The sequence below is a fragment of the Onychostruthus taczanowskii genome, unplaced genomic scaffold (assembly GCF_017590055.1).
Source record: "Onychostruthus taczanowskii isolate IOZ18803 unplaced genomic scaffold, ASM1759005v1 scaffold105, whole genome shotgun sequence".
Taxonomy (NCBI): domain Eukaryota; kingdom Metazoa; phylum Chordata; class Aves; order Passeriformes; family Passeridae; genus Onychostruthus; species Onychostruthus taczanowskii.
Window position 1 is genome coordinate 1,500,883 of NW_024497078.1, and position 18,053 is coordinate 1,518,935.

The 18,053-nt window shown below is 39.8% G+C and overlaps 1 protein-coding gene across 1 annotated transcript in view; it reads right to left on the reverse strand.

The window, feature by feature from the left end:
• ELMOD1 (ELMO domain containing 1) overlaps positions 1-18,053 on the reverse strand; it is a 42,559-nt gene that overhangs the window by 14,501 nt on the left and 10,005 nt on the right. The window contains exons 2-5 of the mRNA XM_041414423.1: positions 12,526-12,620; positions 3,777-3,922; positions 3,600-3,628; positions 2,328-2,425 (exon numbers count right to left, since the gene is read on the reverse strand). Of these exons, the coding sequence (XP_041270357.1) occupies positions 2,328-2,425; positions 3,600-3,628; positions 3,777-3,922; positions 12,526-12,542 (290 nt within the window). The 5' untranslated portion in view covers positions 12,543-12,620. The remainder of the gene's footprint in view (positions 1-2,327; positions 2,426-3,599; positions 3,629-3,776; positions 3,923-12,525; positions 12,621-18,053) is intronic.

Consider the following 18,053-nt stretch of genomic DNA (forward strand, 5'->3'; position numbering starts at 1 on the left):
ATGTAAAACTTCAGTGCAGATGTCTAAAGTTTAGCAGAAATATGATTAATTTAATATAAGGACCAATTTAATGGCAGAGCGTGTATCTATGTATGTGACCTCATCTTGTGCATTTCAGGCTCCCATTCCTCACTGCTTTAAGAAGATATTTTACCAAATGGGAGGGAGTGCAAGGGGGGAAGGGGATGAGAGACTCAATGTAGTAAAATATTGAATGCAAGCTTTCTAGTCTAAAAACAATCAAGCATTTATCCTGTGCTAAGCATATGAACACCAACTGGGTCAAAAAAAAGATAATTCAGGTGATTTATTTGTTTGGGTGGTTTGGGTCATTTTTTCCATCTGTGTGGTATTTAAAAAAATATTATCATAGATTCACAGAATGGTTTGGATTGAAGGGACCTTAAAGTTCATCTAGTCCTAACTCCACTGCCATGGGCAGGGGCCCCTTCCACTAGATCAGGTTGTTCAGAGCCCACTTAACCTGGCCTTTAACACTTCCAAGGATGGGTCATCCACAACTTCTCTGGGCAACATGTTCCAGTGCCTCACCACCCTCAGCGTAAGGAATTTCCTCCTAACATCTAATCTAAGTCTACTCTCTTTCAATTTGAATCCATTCCCTCTTGTCCTGTCACTACATGCTCTCCAGCTCACTTGTAGGATCTCTTCATGTACTAGAAAGACCAGATCACTAGAAATGTAACCTAATGTTCAGGGTCCTGATTTCAAGCAAGGAGAAGTCAGTTGCATGTCTGCTCTCTCTCTCTTCTGAACAAGAACATTCTTCAGAGGCCAAAGTCATGCCACGAGGGGAATCAGAGGGTAACTTCTGGTGTTATACAAAATAATAATTAATTTCTTGTTTTCATCTGAAATCATTCTACCCAGTTGCTCAAGGGTCCAACACTGAGAACTGAGCACTTGGATCACCCTGATTGCTGAACACTGCAGTTGCTGATGTCCACAGGCCAGGCTCTGAGCTGTGTGCATTTACATCCTGCAGTTTTTCCTCAGACATCACCTTCTCTAGTTTTATCATTGCTGGGATTTTTTTCTGAATTTCAGCAAACCGCATTCTGTGCAACACAAGAGTACCAGTGCTGTGATGGCCTCCTCAGATGGCAGCCTCTCAGAAAGGCCTCACATCTACTTGAAGCAGCGGCTCTTTCATCACCCTCCCTTTGAAGAGCATGTGGGCAGGGTCAGGAGACACCCCTGGAAAAGCTCTGTGCTCACATCCAGAAAAAATTCACAGGGCTTCTCACCTATGAGAATGAGGGGTTCTCTTTGTTTTGTTTCTCTTATTTTCTTCCTTTCTTTAATGGTTGGGTCACCATTTTTTCATTTCTTGGGGCTGTAGTCACCATCACAAGAGTTGTCTCTCAAGTTAGAGAGATGCAGTGTATTCTATCTCTTTTATGATCAGTGAAGACTCATTTTAAGACTACCCAGTTACTGGCCTTTTTAATGGGGGGTGGGCTGGGAGGGAGATTCCTGTAAGGAGACAAAAAGAATCATAATTTTCCAACTTAGTTTTTGGGTTTTGTTGTTGCAGCAAGACCTTGGGACCACCTTACCTGTTGATGCTGCTGACCTATTAAAGAAAAGCAGCTATCAATTTATGGATGCCCATTTTTAATTATGTATGCCAACTTCAAGCTTGGGAAGAGGAGTGAATCTCAGACAGATCACCTGGATAATACAGCTCTCAACTTTCCTCCTATTGATTCCTGACCTAGACATCTTGTGCCTTAAGCTAGGAACTGAAAGGTAAGGCAACCATGAAAGTGTTATCTCTTGAAATACACACTGTAAATGTACTGGTTGGTTGTCAATCTCTTACAATAATAAATATTAGCTGTATCATTAAAACTTCTGTTTGTATAATTAAAGGCAGTTTTAAAATGCAAACCAGCATACATCTGTATCATTTAAAACAAGATGGTTTCTTCCCTACTCAAAAGGCAGCATACAGCCTTTCTAAGAAGCCATCACTGTCCCCGCCAGGACCTGTGGTTTGGTGGTGTTTTATCCCTGGAGAAGTTATCCCCATAAATCCATGCATCAACAATATACTAAGACAGAATCAGGTAGATAAAAGATTCAGGACTTGCTTATTAAGTCACCATAAAAATATCATTCATTTTTACATCAGTTTTTTGACAGCAAAGCTAAAATTAGAATTTTATGCTGAGAGACAGAATTCAACTTCAACTTCTGTACCACAATAACTACAGAGAACCAGTTCCCCATGGACTCAAGAAAGGAGGAAATTCCTCTGTAAGGAATCCATAAATTGCTCTGTAAGGAAATGATGAACTTACTGTGGATTTATATCTGGATTAATCCTTTTCAGCTCCATGATGTCATCTATCGTTTTTTCAATAGCATCAGGGTGAACATTTACTGATGTTTGCAGCCTCTAAAAAGAGGTTTTAAACACATATTAATTCCTACAGAAGCTATTACTCAACAGACGTTAACAGTGGTAAATTTGATACCTGAAAGCTTCTGCATTAAGAGCCCAGAAGACCCAACTCAACACCTATACATATCTTTCAAACAATTTAACCCTTCTGACTCGTTTCAGAGCACTTGCCCTGTAAGAACTTGAGTCCCTTCGCCCTTGTAGTCAGTTTATTGCATTCTTGTGACAGCTGTCAGTGAAGATGATTGAAGGCCTCAGTGCAGATCAAGAAGCAGCTTCAGACCATCCACCTAATTACAGTGGAATTGACAGCCTTCATTTGACATTCCCTCTCCCAACATGCTGCCGTAACATGCAAAACATTCGTCCCTTTCTTTCATATGTAATTGCTATTTGTAGACATGCTCCTAGAAGTTCAGTATTCAAAAACCCACGTGCCATCTGAAAATTTGAGAAGTTGAATTTTCTTGTGCTTCATCTCAAAACTTCACAATTGCTTAAATGCAAGTTTTTAAATGAGATTTTGCCTTTCTATTTGTGCTAGAAATACATTCGGACTTGCAATGCTGAACTAAGAGCTAAATGACTTCCCTTTTGCTAATGCTGAGGCCAGGTTTTCAAAATCACTGACTCTTGTGGCAGAAAATTTAAAGGCTGAAGGATGTTACTTAACATACACACAAATGCCTTAGGAACAACTCAGGTTAGCACAACCACTGGTACAGTAAAAGAATGAAGTGAAAGAGGTTTTTCTCCATCAATGTATTTAAAAGGAAAAGAGAGAACAAAGTTGGGAAAGTTGCTTTCCAGACAAAAAAAACTTGACTTTTCTAAATTTGCAAGCAACTGATTACAGATTACAGATATTCTAAGGCAGTATGAGGAATCAAACCAAGAACCCCTAAATTACAGCACTTCACTCTCATGAGCTCCACCATGGCAAATTGTTCCCTTGATTCCATCATTGCCACAGTGAGCCTGTCCCTGGAACACAGGACATTCTACCCAACTCAAGATCAACTGCTGTTGCAGACACAAGACCATCTTCAGTGGAAATGTAAAATCATCAAACCTTAAGGTGACTTTCTAAGGTAAACAAACACCAGACTGAACAAACCAACAGAACAGGACATCACGGAAAAGGTAAATAATGAGATCTTTCACTCACCTTGCTTTTTGAACCTTTCAGGGATGCCTCTGTAAGGGAACAGTATTCAAAAGCATCATGTCAGACAAGCATGTTTACATTGGATCAATTTAATAGCTTATTTCTAGTAACGATATACAACTTTCAGCATATGCAGAAAGTTACAAAGGCATGCAGAACTAAGTACATTGCAGTTACCTATTTTCATAGTTCTGGCAGCTCCAGGTTTGGTATTGTAACAGATCCTTTGCAATTCACATTGACCTGTTAGTTTCCTGACCACAAACTTCAGGCAGCGCCACAAGCATTTGCAGTAGAAGTACAGGCATACCTGGACAAACATCCTGGCAAAAGAAGAAGCTTGAAAATAAGAGTCTGGAGCAGAGTTTGTTTCAACATGTTCACCACCCAAACAGAAAGTACTTCCTCACCCCAAATTCCCATTGCCTAAGGGCACCTTCAGAGCAAAAGCAGCAATCACGCTACAAACATTTATGCCAGTAAATGTTAAATTGGTCTTTTTGGTAATAGCTAAAAAACACCCCACACACAAAGCACCACAGCTAGAAGCACAGAATAAGTAAAATCCAGAGTTTTAAAAGAGTACTTGTGGAAAGCTCTTTGTCCTCTTAACATAAAAGGCTGTATAGTTCTTACCAATGCTTTGGGGAAACAGGACTACACGAGAAGGGAGTACAGCTCACCCTGATAGAATGGATCCTGAAAATTCAGGAAGACATCACACCCTGGCTTAGTTTTGCCTCAGCAACCACCTGCTCCAAGCAGAATGCTTGGTTATCCTGACAAACTTGACATCCTGACAGCATTCATGTCATGTCCCTAAGAGGGAAAATTAAGGCAATCAAAGCTTCTCCCCTTGCAGAAGAAAAGGTGTTTAAGAACGCGTATTGAGGACTGCCAGTTCTTCCCAAGACCAGCTGTTACCTAGCAGCGATGCTGCACAATTTTTGAAAGTACAGAACTGACAGGAAGCCAAGAAAGCCCTTATGTAGCTACTGCAACTAGTTTTGAGTCCCAGCAACAGAAGAAAGACTTTGACAAACTGGATGTATTTCAGTGAAGATGGTAGGGTTGGAGCACAAACCCTGTGAAGAGAAACTGGGAGAGCTGGGCTTGTTCCACCTAAAGGAAAGACTTATGGGGATCTAAGAGCAGCCCCCAGTGCTTGTGGGAAGACCTTGAAGGAAGCCGAGCTGGACTCTCTACGATCCTGCAGGGCCAGTAGATAAGGGACAACAGGCCTAAGCTGAAACACAAGAGAATCAGCCTTGCAAGGAGAAGCTTTTTCCCTTGAGGACATTCATGTAGTGGCACAGGTTGCCCAGAGAGGTTGCACAGTCTCCTTTCTCAGTTTTTTTATGGAAGAAGCCCTGAGCAGCCCAGTCTAGCCTTGGTGCTAACTCTGCTGTGAGAGGGAGGTTGAACTGGAGACCTGCTAAGGCCCCTCCCAGGCTCAACTGGGATCCTACAAAAGCCTGAAAAAGCCTGCATAGATGAAAAACACTTGATTTTAAACTTGATTAGCATTACACCTGCTACCAAAGCCCACATATTGCTACCACAATTACATAACACACCCCAAACACATATTTTAATGGGAAAAAACTTATTTGGAATTAATTTATCTTTCTTGTTTCTATGGCTGTGATGGCACAGATTCTGCCACATCACCCAACTATCTGTCAACCTCCTGGGATGAAGAAGATGGATCCACCACATGGATCCACCCACAGTCCCTGGGTTCAGAAACACATATGGTAAAAGACAAATTGCAAAGAACTAGCAGTAGGAACATTGCCCTTTGGACATGGCCCTTGGCTACATGTGGTTCTGCTAGAACAGGGGGATGGACTAGATTACGTCTACAGGTGTCTTCCAATCTCAACCTCTCTGTGATCATATTCTGTGATTATATTATACGAAAACGTCAATACAACTTTGATATGCTAGCTTGCCAATAAATATTCACAAATAATTTGGTCCCTTATGTTCTAAGCCAGTGTGTATGCATATTCATCATTAGCACACTATTTTCTGCTGTTGATGTTTTCAAAGGACAGTTATTTCTTAGAAGACTCTATTATCCTTTTCAATAGACTGCAGTGATTATTTCAAAACACTGAATTCCAGATACTCAAATCAGTTATAAATATGTCTATGTATGTATGCAAAGCTTGAAGAGTTCCATCACTTCCTAAAAACTTCCTGAAGGGCATGGTGTAGAAGGATGGGAAGGGAAGATGAATTAATTCTTGTTAAGGTCCACACAGGAGCTTAATCTGCTTTGTGTTGCCTTCAGCTTAATCATCTTTGAAGGGGGATTAGCTATGGGAACTGAAAACATTTTATGTCTAAATGGAAAGCATCCACACAAGTATTTAAAATGCTTTAAAAGCATCCACTTTATCTTCAGACTTTTAGTTAATTCACTTAGTACTCCCAAATGCCTGCATGCAGAAAGCCTCCTTGGTTTTACTCAACAGGAAGGCTCTATTTTAGAAACAAATTGACACTCAAAGAATGAGGAATCAGTCCCATGGCAGAACCGAGTTTTAGACAAGAAAGAAGTTTCAGGTGCTGACATCAAAGTATTTGGGTACTCCCTCATCCCTGACTCAAGACATGCCTGAACACACTACTGTGAGGAGTTAATTTGTGTTTCACAGCAGGTTATCACCTTCAGCATTAAGAACAACACCAGGTATCAGGAGGCAAGGCCATCACCAGGCAAGCAGCCATTCTTTAATTTTCCAACAGTAAGAAGTAGAATAATAGAATCAACACAGAATGATTTAGTCTGGAAAGGACCTTAAAGATCATCTTGTTCCAAACCCCCCTGACATGGGCAGAGACACCTTGCACTAGACCAAGAAGAGGAACTAAAATATAACCTATAGCCATTCCTTAGTTTCACCAGCACAACTCAGCTCTGTAGCTGGGCTAAAAGCACAGGAAAACACCAAACCGGAAGGCAGAGTATGGTAAAACAAAGTCCTGAATTTTCATCGTATATTTGTAGCAGAAATTAGAGTTGCTTTCTTTTGGTCTGCTTTGCTTCCAAATGTTAGGTCTCCTTTAAAGGAAAAAAATACAGAGAACTCATTTATATGAAAGATGAGAGGAAAGATTCACTTAAGTTCCTGTTAAGACTCCATGTAAGATTTCCTTCTAATGAGCAAGATAGCTCCTGTGAAAACCACAATTTCTTTAAGTCAGTTCATGCCTATACTTAGTTGCTTCCAATGTTAAATCATGACAATCTATTTAATGAAAAAACATTTTGAGTACTATATTGTGGATAATCCACAACTGTTTGTTGTGGATAAGTTTAGGGGACTTAGAGGAGGCAAGGTATCAGGTGCATTTGAATTACATATTTTTGCCTTAGACTCAATGACAGATCTGCAAATCGAAGGAAAAACTCCAAATGGGATAGAGTTGTGACCACATAATTGCAACCACTTTCTCCACCAAAGTTCTGCTTTTGCTGTGGTTTGCACAAAGACTAATAAAAATGCATCTACTAAAAACAAGACACTACAGCACACAAACACTACCTCTGTGATTCACTAAAATATGCTTAGCAGCTATTACTAATAAACCAAACACATACTAATTTTAACTAGGTAGCTTATACAGAAGAAAGTTAGCCTTTGTGGGTACCTTCAGTTTTCTACCACTCATCCATCTCAAGCTTAAAATAGTTGAGACCTTCCATTTGTAACATGAAAGACATAAAAAGTATCACAAGCTGTTTATAAAAGGTAATTCTTGCTTGCAGACGTCCTGCAATAAAAGCACACTAGTGATTATGCAAGGCAAGTTTTATGTTAGCCCCTGTGCACTGTAAAACAATACACAGCATATCATGAAAAGCAAAAAAAAACCCCAAAAGCACAGCCATTTGCTTTGGCTGTGGCATAGTGACATGAATTTCTGGTTTGTTTTAGAGTTAAATTCCAAACCTCCTCTCCACTCAGTCTCCTCTGTGCTTTGTTGGGTTTTTTCCCCCTTTTTTTTTCTTTACTTTGTTCTTCTTTGTTCATTTTGAGAGATTTTTCCCCAGCTGCTTTCCTTTGCAGGTTTCTCAGCACAGAAAATAGTTCATGTGGTCATGTACAGCATTATTTCAGCTCCTCAGAGGTGAGGTCTAAGAACAGAAGTATTACAGAAATGAAGGTGTTCCCCAGGGACTCACACTCTTTCCTATTTCAATCCAAGTTCCTTTCCCCTCCTGTATTTCAAGCAGCTGTATAGACCCGCATATTTCTGTTTATACATGCATTAAAAGAGTTCATATCAACACTTATTCAAGTAAAATAAAGAAAAACCTGCACAATAAGATGTCAAATCAACATTCAGTTCCCTTGCCAAGGATGCTGCATGACAAAACCAATCAAGCTACAAATCTCCATCAGCAATAATAGGGCTCAAGAGATTCTGGAGAGCTCTCTTCAATGATGAAGAAGACAAAGAAAGGGGTTTCTATAATTGCTCAGATCCTTGCAAGACAGGGAGAAATGCAAAGCCAAAGCCAGCACAGAGTAAGAGTACTGCTGCAGCAGAGACAGTGCTTCTATTTTCCACAGCATGTGCTGCTCTTCCTGGGGAAAGAAAGCACATGGCAGCAGCCGGCCAAGAGCACGGGGCACGTTGCTTCACACCCCAGCACTGCAAAGGAAAGGATTTAATTGGTTTTCAACAAGGGGTTTCCAGGTTTGCCCTCAACTAGCCCAGCTGATGCTGGGAGAGTGTGATTAAAATGGCAAATGCGATGGCTATTAGAATTTACATCTCTCTCTAATGACAGTATGACATCACATTTTCATAAAATCTGGCTTTTTATTTAAAGGTGACTGGCTCTAGGAGATAAGCACAGCCTTCCACATGATAAACTGTCAGAAGCAAAATTATGCAAAACTTTATGAAGCAGCCTAATATTTCTATGAAGCTCCTTCCTGTGTAATCTGTTCACCTAAATATCAAGATGTATGTCTAATGCAACATGAAGTACTTCCTGAAGGGAAGTAGAGATAAATACATAGGTACCCTGGGTAAAATGAAAGCTTCATCTGGATACTCAGTGCTAGTTACTGGACTCAAAACTGGGGGGAAAGCAAGCAAACTCCTGAAACAAAACAAAACAAACAATACAAACAAACAAAAAACCCCAAACAAGCCAAAATGCCCAGCACTACCAAGAAACACCCAAACAAAAAATAAATCCAAAACCCAAATCTAAGACAAAAAAAAACCCTCATCCCCCCAAACCCACTAGTTTAAAAGAATGAAATAAAAGTCACTGAGCATACTTACACATAATTTTCTTTCCTGTGTGTCATGTTTTATGTCCTATGGATACTCAAGATTTTTACACAACTATTTTTCCTGAAGGACATATTAATCTCAGAAAAGAGTGCATCACACATCAGTATTTCCTTTCTGAGAATTCTAATTACTGTTTGAGAAGTCAAAGGCACACTAGTCATGGCTGATCAGCTGTTCAAATGGGTGAGCAAGCAAGTGATACAACCCTGTTAGGAGCTCATTAACTTGACTATCTTTGGTTTATGTACATAATTTAGTGTGTAGACAAGGTCAACCAATAAGTGAGGTAGCAATCACCATTTCTGCCATAGGCAGACTGGCTACTACCTGCTTTAAAACACAAGAAATTGCTTTTATTCTGTGCCTTTGCAAACATGACAGCTGAAATCCACCTTATCTCCCCATTTAGGAGAGTTGCTCCCCATAGGAGCAACTCACTGTGCCAGCTAGGGAAGAAACGAATAGTTTTTAACAGCAGCTTTCCACACATTCATTGCTCTTGCTGTTTGCTGATTTGATTTTCATTTTATCTGATGACTACAGTACACGCAAAATATGCTAGAGCTTATAGTTTGCTTTGCAGTAGAGCAACAGAAGACGTCAGATTTCTAGGATTTACTGAAAAAACTTGTCTACTGCAGTTGGTACTCCAAGTTGTTATTACTTCAGATGTTTAAGATAAATTACAGTCAAAGTAGAAGTGTTGCTGACAGACTTCTCAGAACCCCTTTACAACAAAATGAGAAAGCCCTGAAAGATTAAATATTAACTGAGAAACAATTTTTTTTTGTAAGTAATATTTCAGAATTAAGGAATTCTATGATTCTAAAGAAATGAAACAGGTTTTTCAGGGAGGCTGCAGAATCTCCACCCTTACAGATGCTCAAAATGTGTCTGGATGCAGCTCTGAGCAACCTGCTATAGCTGACTCTGCTCTGAGCAGTAGGAAAGGACTTGATGATCTCCAGAGCTGTCTTTCAACCTCACTAAACAACAAGCTGGATTTGAAATCCACTCTTCAAAGTCCTCCTTGGGTCTCCAGGTGAATATCTGCTGCCTGAGAAGCTGCTACAGGTAAAATATTGTCACCACTTAGAAAGCAAAGTCAAGGTTATTGTAACCTGTTCCTGTCGACATCTGTTTTATGGTAACTTCCACATTGCAATCACCAAAATGACTTGCAGTTTGTGCAAATTTAAGTCATTGGTTTTAAACACAGAGATAATCTATGCCATCAGCATCAGCTATTCTGGTGTCTGTTCCACGTTGTGCAACAAGGAAAACACCGTGCCACTGAGCAGTCCCTGCCATCAGAATTCCACATTTCAACCTTGCACTGATCTTCACAAACAGTTAAGGATGATTTAAGCTCCCGGGTGGTGCTGCTACTGGCAACAGACAAACATGGGGACACAATATATATTAACTTTTTTTCCAGCCCATTTCCAAACTGGAAGGCTTAATAACCTTGTCTTGCACATATATGTCCCTGCAGTTCCACACTTCACTTATTCCTCATCACACAAACCTGCAACTGCAGGTTGCAACACATAGAGCAGAACTCATTATGCCCAGTATGTGCTTTCCTTGGAGGATTTTTCCTTTTTAATCTCTCTGGCTTTCTTCTATATTTACAAAATATGGGGAGGATAGTATCCTTATCAGTTCATGCCAAAGGTTTAACATAATATGAAAAAAATCCAGATGCTTGTAATTAAATAGAAATAGCTTTCCTATTTCAACACTGTGTTCATATTTTTGGTGCTCTGTACTCCCCTCCCCCCCATCCCTTAATCCAACTTTCTGTTCAGCATTTGGAATACTGGATTTTCCATAGCAAAGTCCTAGACTGTCCTGTTTAGATAGGCAACTGTTCTTCAGAAGATCTACCTTGACTACTTAAGAGAATCTAGCACCACTGAGACTTTCCAAATCTTTTAGGATTCACTGGCTTCAGGAACAATATGAAGAGAAGTAGAAGGTAGCTTCTCCACGATAGCCTCAGGAACCCACATATTCAAAACAGCACTCTTTCTCCAACATGGAAAAATCATCAAGGGGCCAGGACAGCAAAGGTGAGCAGAACAGGTAGTTTAACAGGAAGAGAGCTGGCAGCTTAAAAGTTGTCAACAGCTCAGCTTCTCCATCAGGAGGGATCAAAACTTCTTTATGTTCAGAAAATACCAGACCATTATGGGGTCAAGTTTAACACCCTCTGCAATCCCAGCCAGAGGCTCCCGCCCTTCTCACAGGTTGCTAGAGTTCACTTTATGAGGGACTCATGAACCAAATCCCATATGGCATCAATCTGTGATCTTGGGTCAGGCTGATGAACAAGTTTGTATAGAGAAAAAAGGTAAAAATTATAGACGTAGGACTGTTGAGAAGAAAATAATTAGCAGGATTCCAGAACAAAGGCTCTGACATGAGATGCTACAAAATTGTAAAGGGAAAAAGCAGTGCAGGGATGTTAGTCAGGCTAGTTGTGAACTTTTAGGTCACTGGACCAGTACAAATGGAATTGGTGAAAGACTTGTGATCACCCAGAACCTGGACCACAGAGCCACAAGGGTCAATTCTTTCCCTCATGGCTGGTGCCTATCAGGTGGTGAGCACACTAATGTTTAAATTAAGGTTCAATTCGGCCTTGGATGCATTTTGCATTAGCAAACAAATAATTGCTTTATACTTTCGATCCGTCTATGTCCTTCTTACAGAGATCTTTTGCAGCTGGTTCAAGATACATGAGGAAGCTGGCCCAAACCTTCCACAGAAATGCTTTAACTATGTCTGTCTTGGCAGCAAAATCATTACAGATGATCAGCCTAGAGGTAATGATGCTGATATCCATAGTGTGTAAGCTTCTTTGCTATAAACAGTCTAAAAAGGGAGAAAAATATAGTGACAGATGCTCTATACAGAAGCATATGTTTTAGTCCTCTTGAAAAGGTTCCTCCCATACAGACAGAATATGATTTCTTTGGTTTATATACAAATGAGCTCTTGATCTGTATTAGTTTTGAGAAGTGCTCAACCCCCTCCACTGACTACAGAACAAATACAACATGGGCTTTCTGCACCTACATCTGCTGTCTGCAAGTCCCCCATTCCACAATTATAGAGTAACAACGGCAAGTCATATGTGGGAGCAAGCAATTGACATTTCTCCGGCAAACTGAGCATGATCAGCTTCAAAAACACTTGCACATCTTCAGCAAGCATCTCTGCTTTCACAAACTCCAAAAATCCAGACAGTGGACAAGAGGAGGAAGGAAAAAACCTGACATTTTTCAATCACTGTTCTATGTTACTATTTATTCTCTTTTCCCCTGACATATCAGGCACTACTGATTTGATACGTCACTGCTCCAATCCCACAAGACAGTTCCCACATTCTTTGCTTCTATAAAGAACTGCAAAAGAAAATTTAAATTAAAATAGCTTTAATTAAATAGTGAAATCTAGGTGAACAGAAAGCAGTCTAGTATAAAATAGTTTACACCCTCTGTAATACTTTAACAGTTAAACCACTTAGCTCACTGCAGTATAAAAATAATTAGAATAATTCAACACTTTTGAGAAAATACAGAACAGTTACCTCAGGAAGTGTTTCATGGTGATGGTTTGGTCTGTGCTGCTACAGCCGTAATATATTGATCACTGATGACCTCTTCTTCACAGGTGATATTAGTGCTGTAGAAGGAGAATTGAGACTTTTTAATAGACAGGAAAAAAAAAAGGGTTACTTCAGTTTTTTAAAATTGCTCTTGAAACAAATATCTATGGAAATACAGGGGAAATTATTAAGAAAAAAATTCACATCAATAAAAACAAAATGAAAAATCATAAGGTGTTCACACTTCAGCCTGAGCACATAGTTTGACCAGACTATGCTACCCATGTCTTTTTTCAGAGAAGTCAAAAACCGGAATGAGAATACAGAAATAAGTGAGAAAGCTTGAAGTATCTAGACATTTTGAAATGCTTCTTGTGGCTTCTTGTGTTTTTTAAACACCTGTCTGGTTCACAGCAACTCCCAAGCAGCAGCTTCAAGAGGCACTCAGCTCACTCTGCTGTTAGAAGTCCTCTCTTCACCAAAATTTGCATAATACATATCATAGAATAATAAAATATACTGAGTTGGAAGGGATCAACAAGAATTATCAGGTTCAGCTCCTGGTGCTGTGCAGAACACCCCAAGAGTCCCACCACGTGCCTGAGAGGATTCCCAGAACACTTCTTGAATTCAGAGTTCCTACAATACACTTGATCGGGCTGCCCATTGGTTCTGTGATCTTGTGTCCTATGGTTAATGCTCATTGTGATTACCACATAGATCCAGCAGAGAGAACAGGAAGAATTAATAAGAAACTTCATAAATATAACCCTGCCTGTGTACTGCAGACTCTCCCCAGTCACCACCTCTTTGCTTTAAGTTTCTAAAATTAAGTATTCATATACAAGTGATATTTGACTAAAAGATGCAGACTTCTCAAATTACTGTACTTAACGTCCTGTAAAAGTCAGTAAAACATTTTTACTTGCTGCCAGAAAACAGGACACTGCTACACAGGGACCACTGCTACCAGGAGAACTTAATCCAACACTTAGAGGGAACAATATCCTGGTTTCAAGCTCTGTACTGGTACAAACCACAAAGGCCAGAATGAAATTCTGTTGTTAAAAATCATTTAAGAGCCCATTCTTAGTACTGCATGCTGAAAAGTACTGAAGGCCTTAAGAAATCTGACCTCTTTTGTCACAAATTTAGAAATCTAGAGAACTTCAAACCTATTTTCTTCTGCAAGACCTATCAGCAATGATGGGATAAAAATCTTATTGCCCTACCATGTCCTCATATTCATGTCCTCATATTCATGTCCTCATATTCATGTCCTCTGTGTAACTTGCAAGTTTTATATTGTGCTGTTTCCTGCTGACAGGAACAGAACAAGTATTTAAATTCAGAAAAATACAGCTATCTTGTTGGATTATATCACATACAGCTTGCTAAAATATATAATCCCTGAACTGTGAAAGCTTCTTTCATTTATATTGTTTTTGACTGGCTGAATCATGTTGCTGTCCCCTGAACACAGCTGTAATTGGTACTGGCTGCAGTGACACCTGCTTGCAAGGGCAGAGAGATGCTAACTCTGGTTCATTAATGAACACAAGAGGCAGGCTCCAAACACTTCCTGCTACAGCTTTTGATAGGTCTTCTATGGCAGTGAGCACAGGAGATAAGCAAAAACTGGAGGGGATGTAACCTGCTCCCCTTCTCCAGTCTAATAATTTGCTGTTTAAAAGATATCATTTGTGAAAGATTCTCACAGCTGAGACTCAGCATTTTAACATCAACTTGAACAAAGGATGCTCCACCACAAAATTTGACCCATAAGGGCATCAGTGTAAGGAACACACCAGAAGTGCCAGAAGCTGTCAAATCAACGCCCTCTAAGAGTGCATGCTAGTCTCAGCCTCTGAGGTCAGCTCCTTCTTGATTCTGACCAAGGTCCCTGCTGAAAATTATGCTGCTTTGTTATTACTGCTTTAAAGTGAAGAGAAATTCCACCTCTCCCAACTCCAGAAATGGCCCATACAAACATGGCATGGTAGGAACTTCAAGATACTATCTTGAAGAATAGTTACCAGTTCCAGCCAATTATAAGTTACACATCTGTTTTCAATGCTCATTAAAAATTAGAGTATCATTGTAGCTGTTCATAGACGACTGAAAGAAAGAAAAAAACCCAAAAACTAAATGACACAATAAGCATGACAAGTGGTTAAAAGTGCCTATTTTGGATGTATTCAAAAGCCCACACTTGAAATTACAAGAATAAATTTTCCTTGCTCTCGCCTTTTTTATTAAAATGCATGTGGGGAAGTCTAGGGAAAGAAATTTTACAGCTGAAGACCTGATGACACAGAAGTCAATATCAAAGCCTTTCAGCATGGAGAGAAAGAGTTCATGCGCAAGTTCAACAGCCAGTTCCCTACAGTACAAGCCCAGCTAACAACTGGGTCCATAGGAAGGCCATGGCCTCAAAAGCAGGTTCTTCCACAGGGGCACAAAGCCATCAAATCCCAGCTGACTCTACTAACAAGAGGGCTTTAATATCTAGAGGCAAGACTTCCAGCTCAAACAAAACTACAGGGAATTTATGCTGCTGTCTTGGCTCATAAAGTAAAAAGTTTAATTTTTGTGTATGGCAGACAGCCCTTCTAAATGCTGTCATCTGCTAAGTACAGGGATAGAAATTAACACTGTGCTCTGTGGTTCTTGCAACAATTCACTTCTGCGAACACACATACAGATGGCATTAAGCTATTTACACCCAGGATAAACTGAGAAGCTGAATCACGTGAGATTTTACAGTCATCTTTAAACAAGTAGGACTGGAGGGCAGCATTTTCTGTTTCCATGTAACTCCATAAGCGGTCCTCTAGAGGAGTTCAGTAAAGATTTTCTGTGAAGAAAACAGTATTTAAACTCTTAAAAAAGATTATTACCACAATTTACAGCTAAGTTCAACTATTCATAAACCTGTAGAGCCAGAAGACCTAATTTCTGCCAATCTCTTTTTATCTCAAATGTAATAGATTTCTCATAAGTGAAACTTTACTTCCAGTGAGGTTGTTATAGCATCTCAGTGAACAGAAAGAACAGCCCTAGCTTAGAATAATATGTTCTTTCAACAATTCAGAATTTACAAAAAGACTCATTTGCCATTAGGTGTGTTTAGAAAAAAATTCAACCCAGACAAAAAAAGTCACATACTCATTTTTATTTAGGGAGAAGAACTTGACTTCCAGCCTCCTGTTGTCTTTAGGAAAGACCTTCCTCACCAAGTTGGATGTCTGCAGATCAGGAAGGCTTTCAAGGTCCACTTGTAGGAAAGAAAGACACGAGAAAAAGATTCTCATCTACAAGTGATAATCTTTTTAATAAATGTTTATGAGTTTGTTGAAAGAAAGGGCACAACAATTATAAATTCAGTTGAGAAGTTGACAGCAGTTATGGATTGGATAGACTGAAATGCAAAATTCTGAAGACTTGACAGCAGGACACCCAGAGCCAGCAGGTGAACCTGTAGCTGTGGGCTTTCTTATGGCTTAAGAAAATGTTCCAGCTTCATGCAATATGCACATTTTCTCACTAAGGAATCCTCAAGGTACTTTTCTTCTGTAGATAGTTTTTCAGCTTTTCCTGATTTTAAGTCATGCAGCTGATATAATTGTAAGATTTCATTTTGTTAGCAATCTTCCATTAACTCCCTAGAAGTAGCTTGAACCTATAGCTACAGAAAGCCTCTAGACTCAATGTTTGAAGTTTGCTCTTTGACATGGGGACTCATTCATGGTCTAAGGCTCTATATTGAGAATGATGGGGTGGGGATGAAGTTTGGGTTTCCCACACCCTCACGTTCTCAGCTTGCAGGATTTTATCCCATATCACATCACTTCCACAAAGCAGCTTCCTACTCCCTCCAAAAACACACCCACATACCCATTCATTGCCAATTGTTTCATCCAGTTTATTTTAAACTAGACAGCAGCTTCCCCTCCTAAAACTAACCACAGCTTTTCTTGGAAGAGAAACAGTACTACTGTAATCACATACAATAGCGAAAATATTGCAAGATCTATCTCAAATATAAATGAAGCTTTTATTAAATAAGCCTCAACTATGTGAATTTCTTGTGACTCTATGATCTTTTCAGTTGTACAGCAAAACATGCATCAGTCTGAAATGTTAACAGTTGCTGGAGGCTTAAAGAAATCAAGAGTAAGACTTAAACGTCACCTCTTTATCTAAAGCTGAGGGTTTGCTTTGTTTGTCTTCAATAAAGCTGCAGATACAGCTGCCGGGAAAAGTTGTGTTATTTATAAATCACTATACTTTCAGAGTAAAATATAAACCCAAAATAGTTCCTTCCATAATCTCTGTTTTGCAAGCTAATGGGTATTTGCAACCTGGTTTATTGCAAACACTTTAAAATGTATATCCCAATTACAAAGAAAGAATAGGTGTGCTGAAGAAAAAATCAGAAACATCAATGTGAGCTGTCTGGATATAATACTTTGTTTATGTGGATCATTAGATCACCCAAAAAAAAAAAAAAAAAACCAACAAGAAAAAACCCCAAATCAAGCAATTTATTTTAAAGTTTAGTTGTAGCAGTTCAAAGAGTTTAAAGTACATTTTAAAGTATGTTATTCTGAATGCCATCACCATGATGTTTGCTTTCTGGTTGCCACTTTTCTTTCCAGCAGTATCCTGGGCTGGCATCTACTCCTAACTCACCTCAAAAGCCTACATTTATTTATTTCTGAGAGACAGTAGGCTTGAGCCTTATGTCACAAAAAATGTTTTGCTCTTGTACATTCCTTTTTCTTTTGCTGATGGGAATGTTAGTGCTTCTGTATCTTGAACGCCAATGTAAGATAACTAGAATTGGAAAGGGGAAGAATAGCTAGTACACATTATGAAATGTCCCTTGAGGTCCTGGAGGATAGCAAGCTGGCTGGAAGCCAGCAGGATGCAAAGACAGACTACAGCACTCTGGGCTGCACAAACACAAGCAGAGCCAGTAAGTAGATTGAGGGAAGAGATTATCTTTCTCTGCTCAGCACTCTGGGCCATATTTAGACACTGCCTAGTTTGGGGCCCCAGCAATACACAAAAGACACCAACAAATTTAGGAGCGTTAAGCAGAGGCCACTGGCATGATGGGGATGAGGCTGGGGGAGACAACCTCGTTCAGCTCCGGGCAGGGACAGCTTTGGAGGGACACAACAGCACCTCCACTGCCTGTGGGAATGTCATTGAAAAGTCAAAAGATGGAGTCTTTACAGCAGTGTGGAACAGGAAGGGGAAAAAAGGCAAAAACTTAAACAGGAGAGGTTCAGCCTGGATATGAGGCAAAATTTTTTTCCCGAGGACAGTCAGGCAGTGGCACAGGCTGCTCAGAGACACTTTGAGGTTTCAAGCCCCAACCAAATGAAGCCCTGAGAAGCCTGACCTCAAAGCTGACCCCGTTAAGGGCAGGAGGTTGGGCTGGAGATAGTCTGAGGTCCCTTACAACCTTTGATTCTCTGCTCCCCCCACAGTCACTCTCA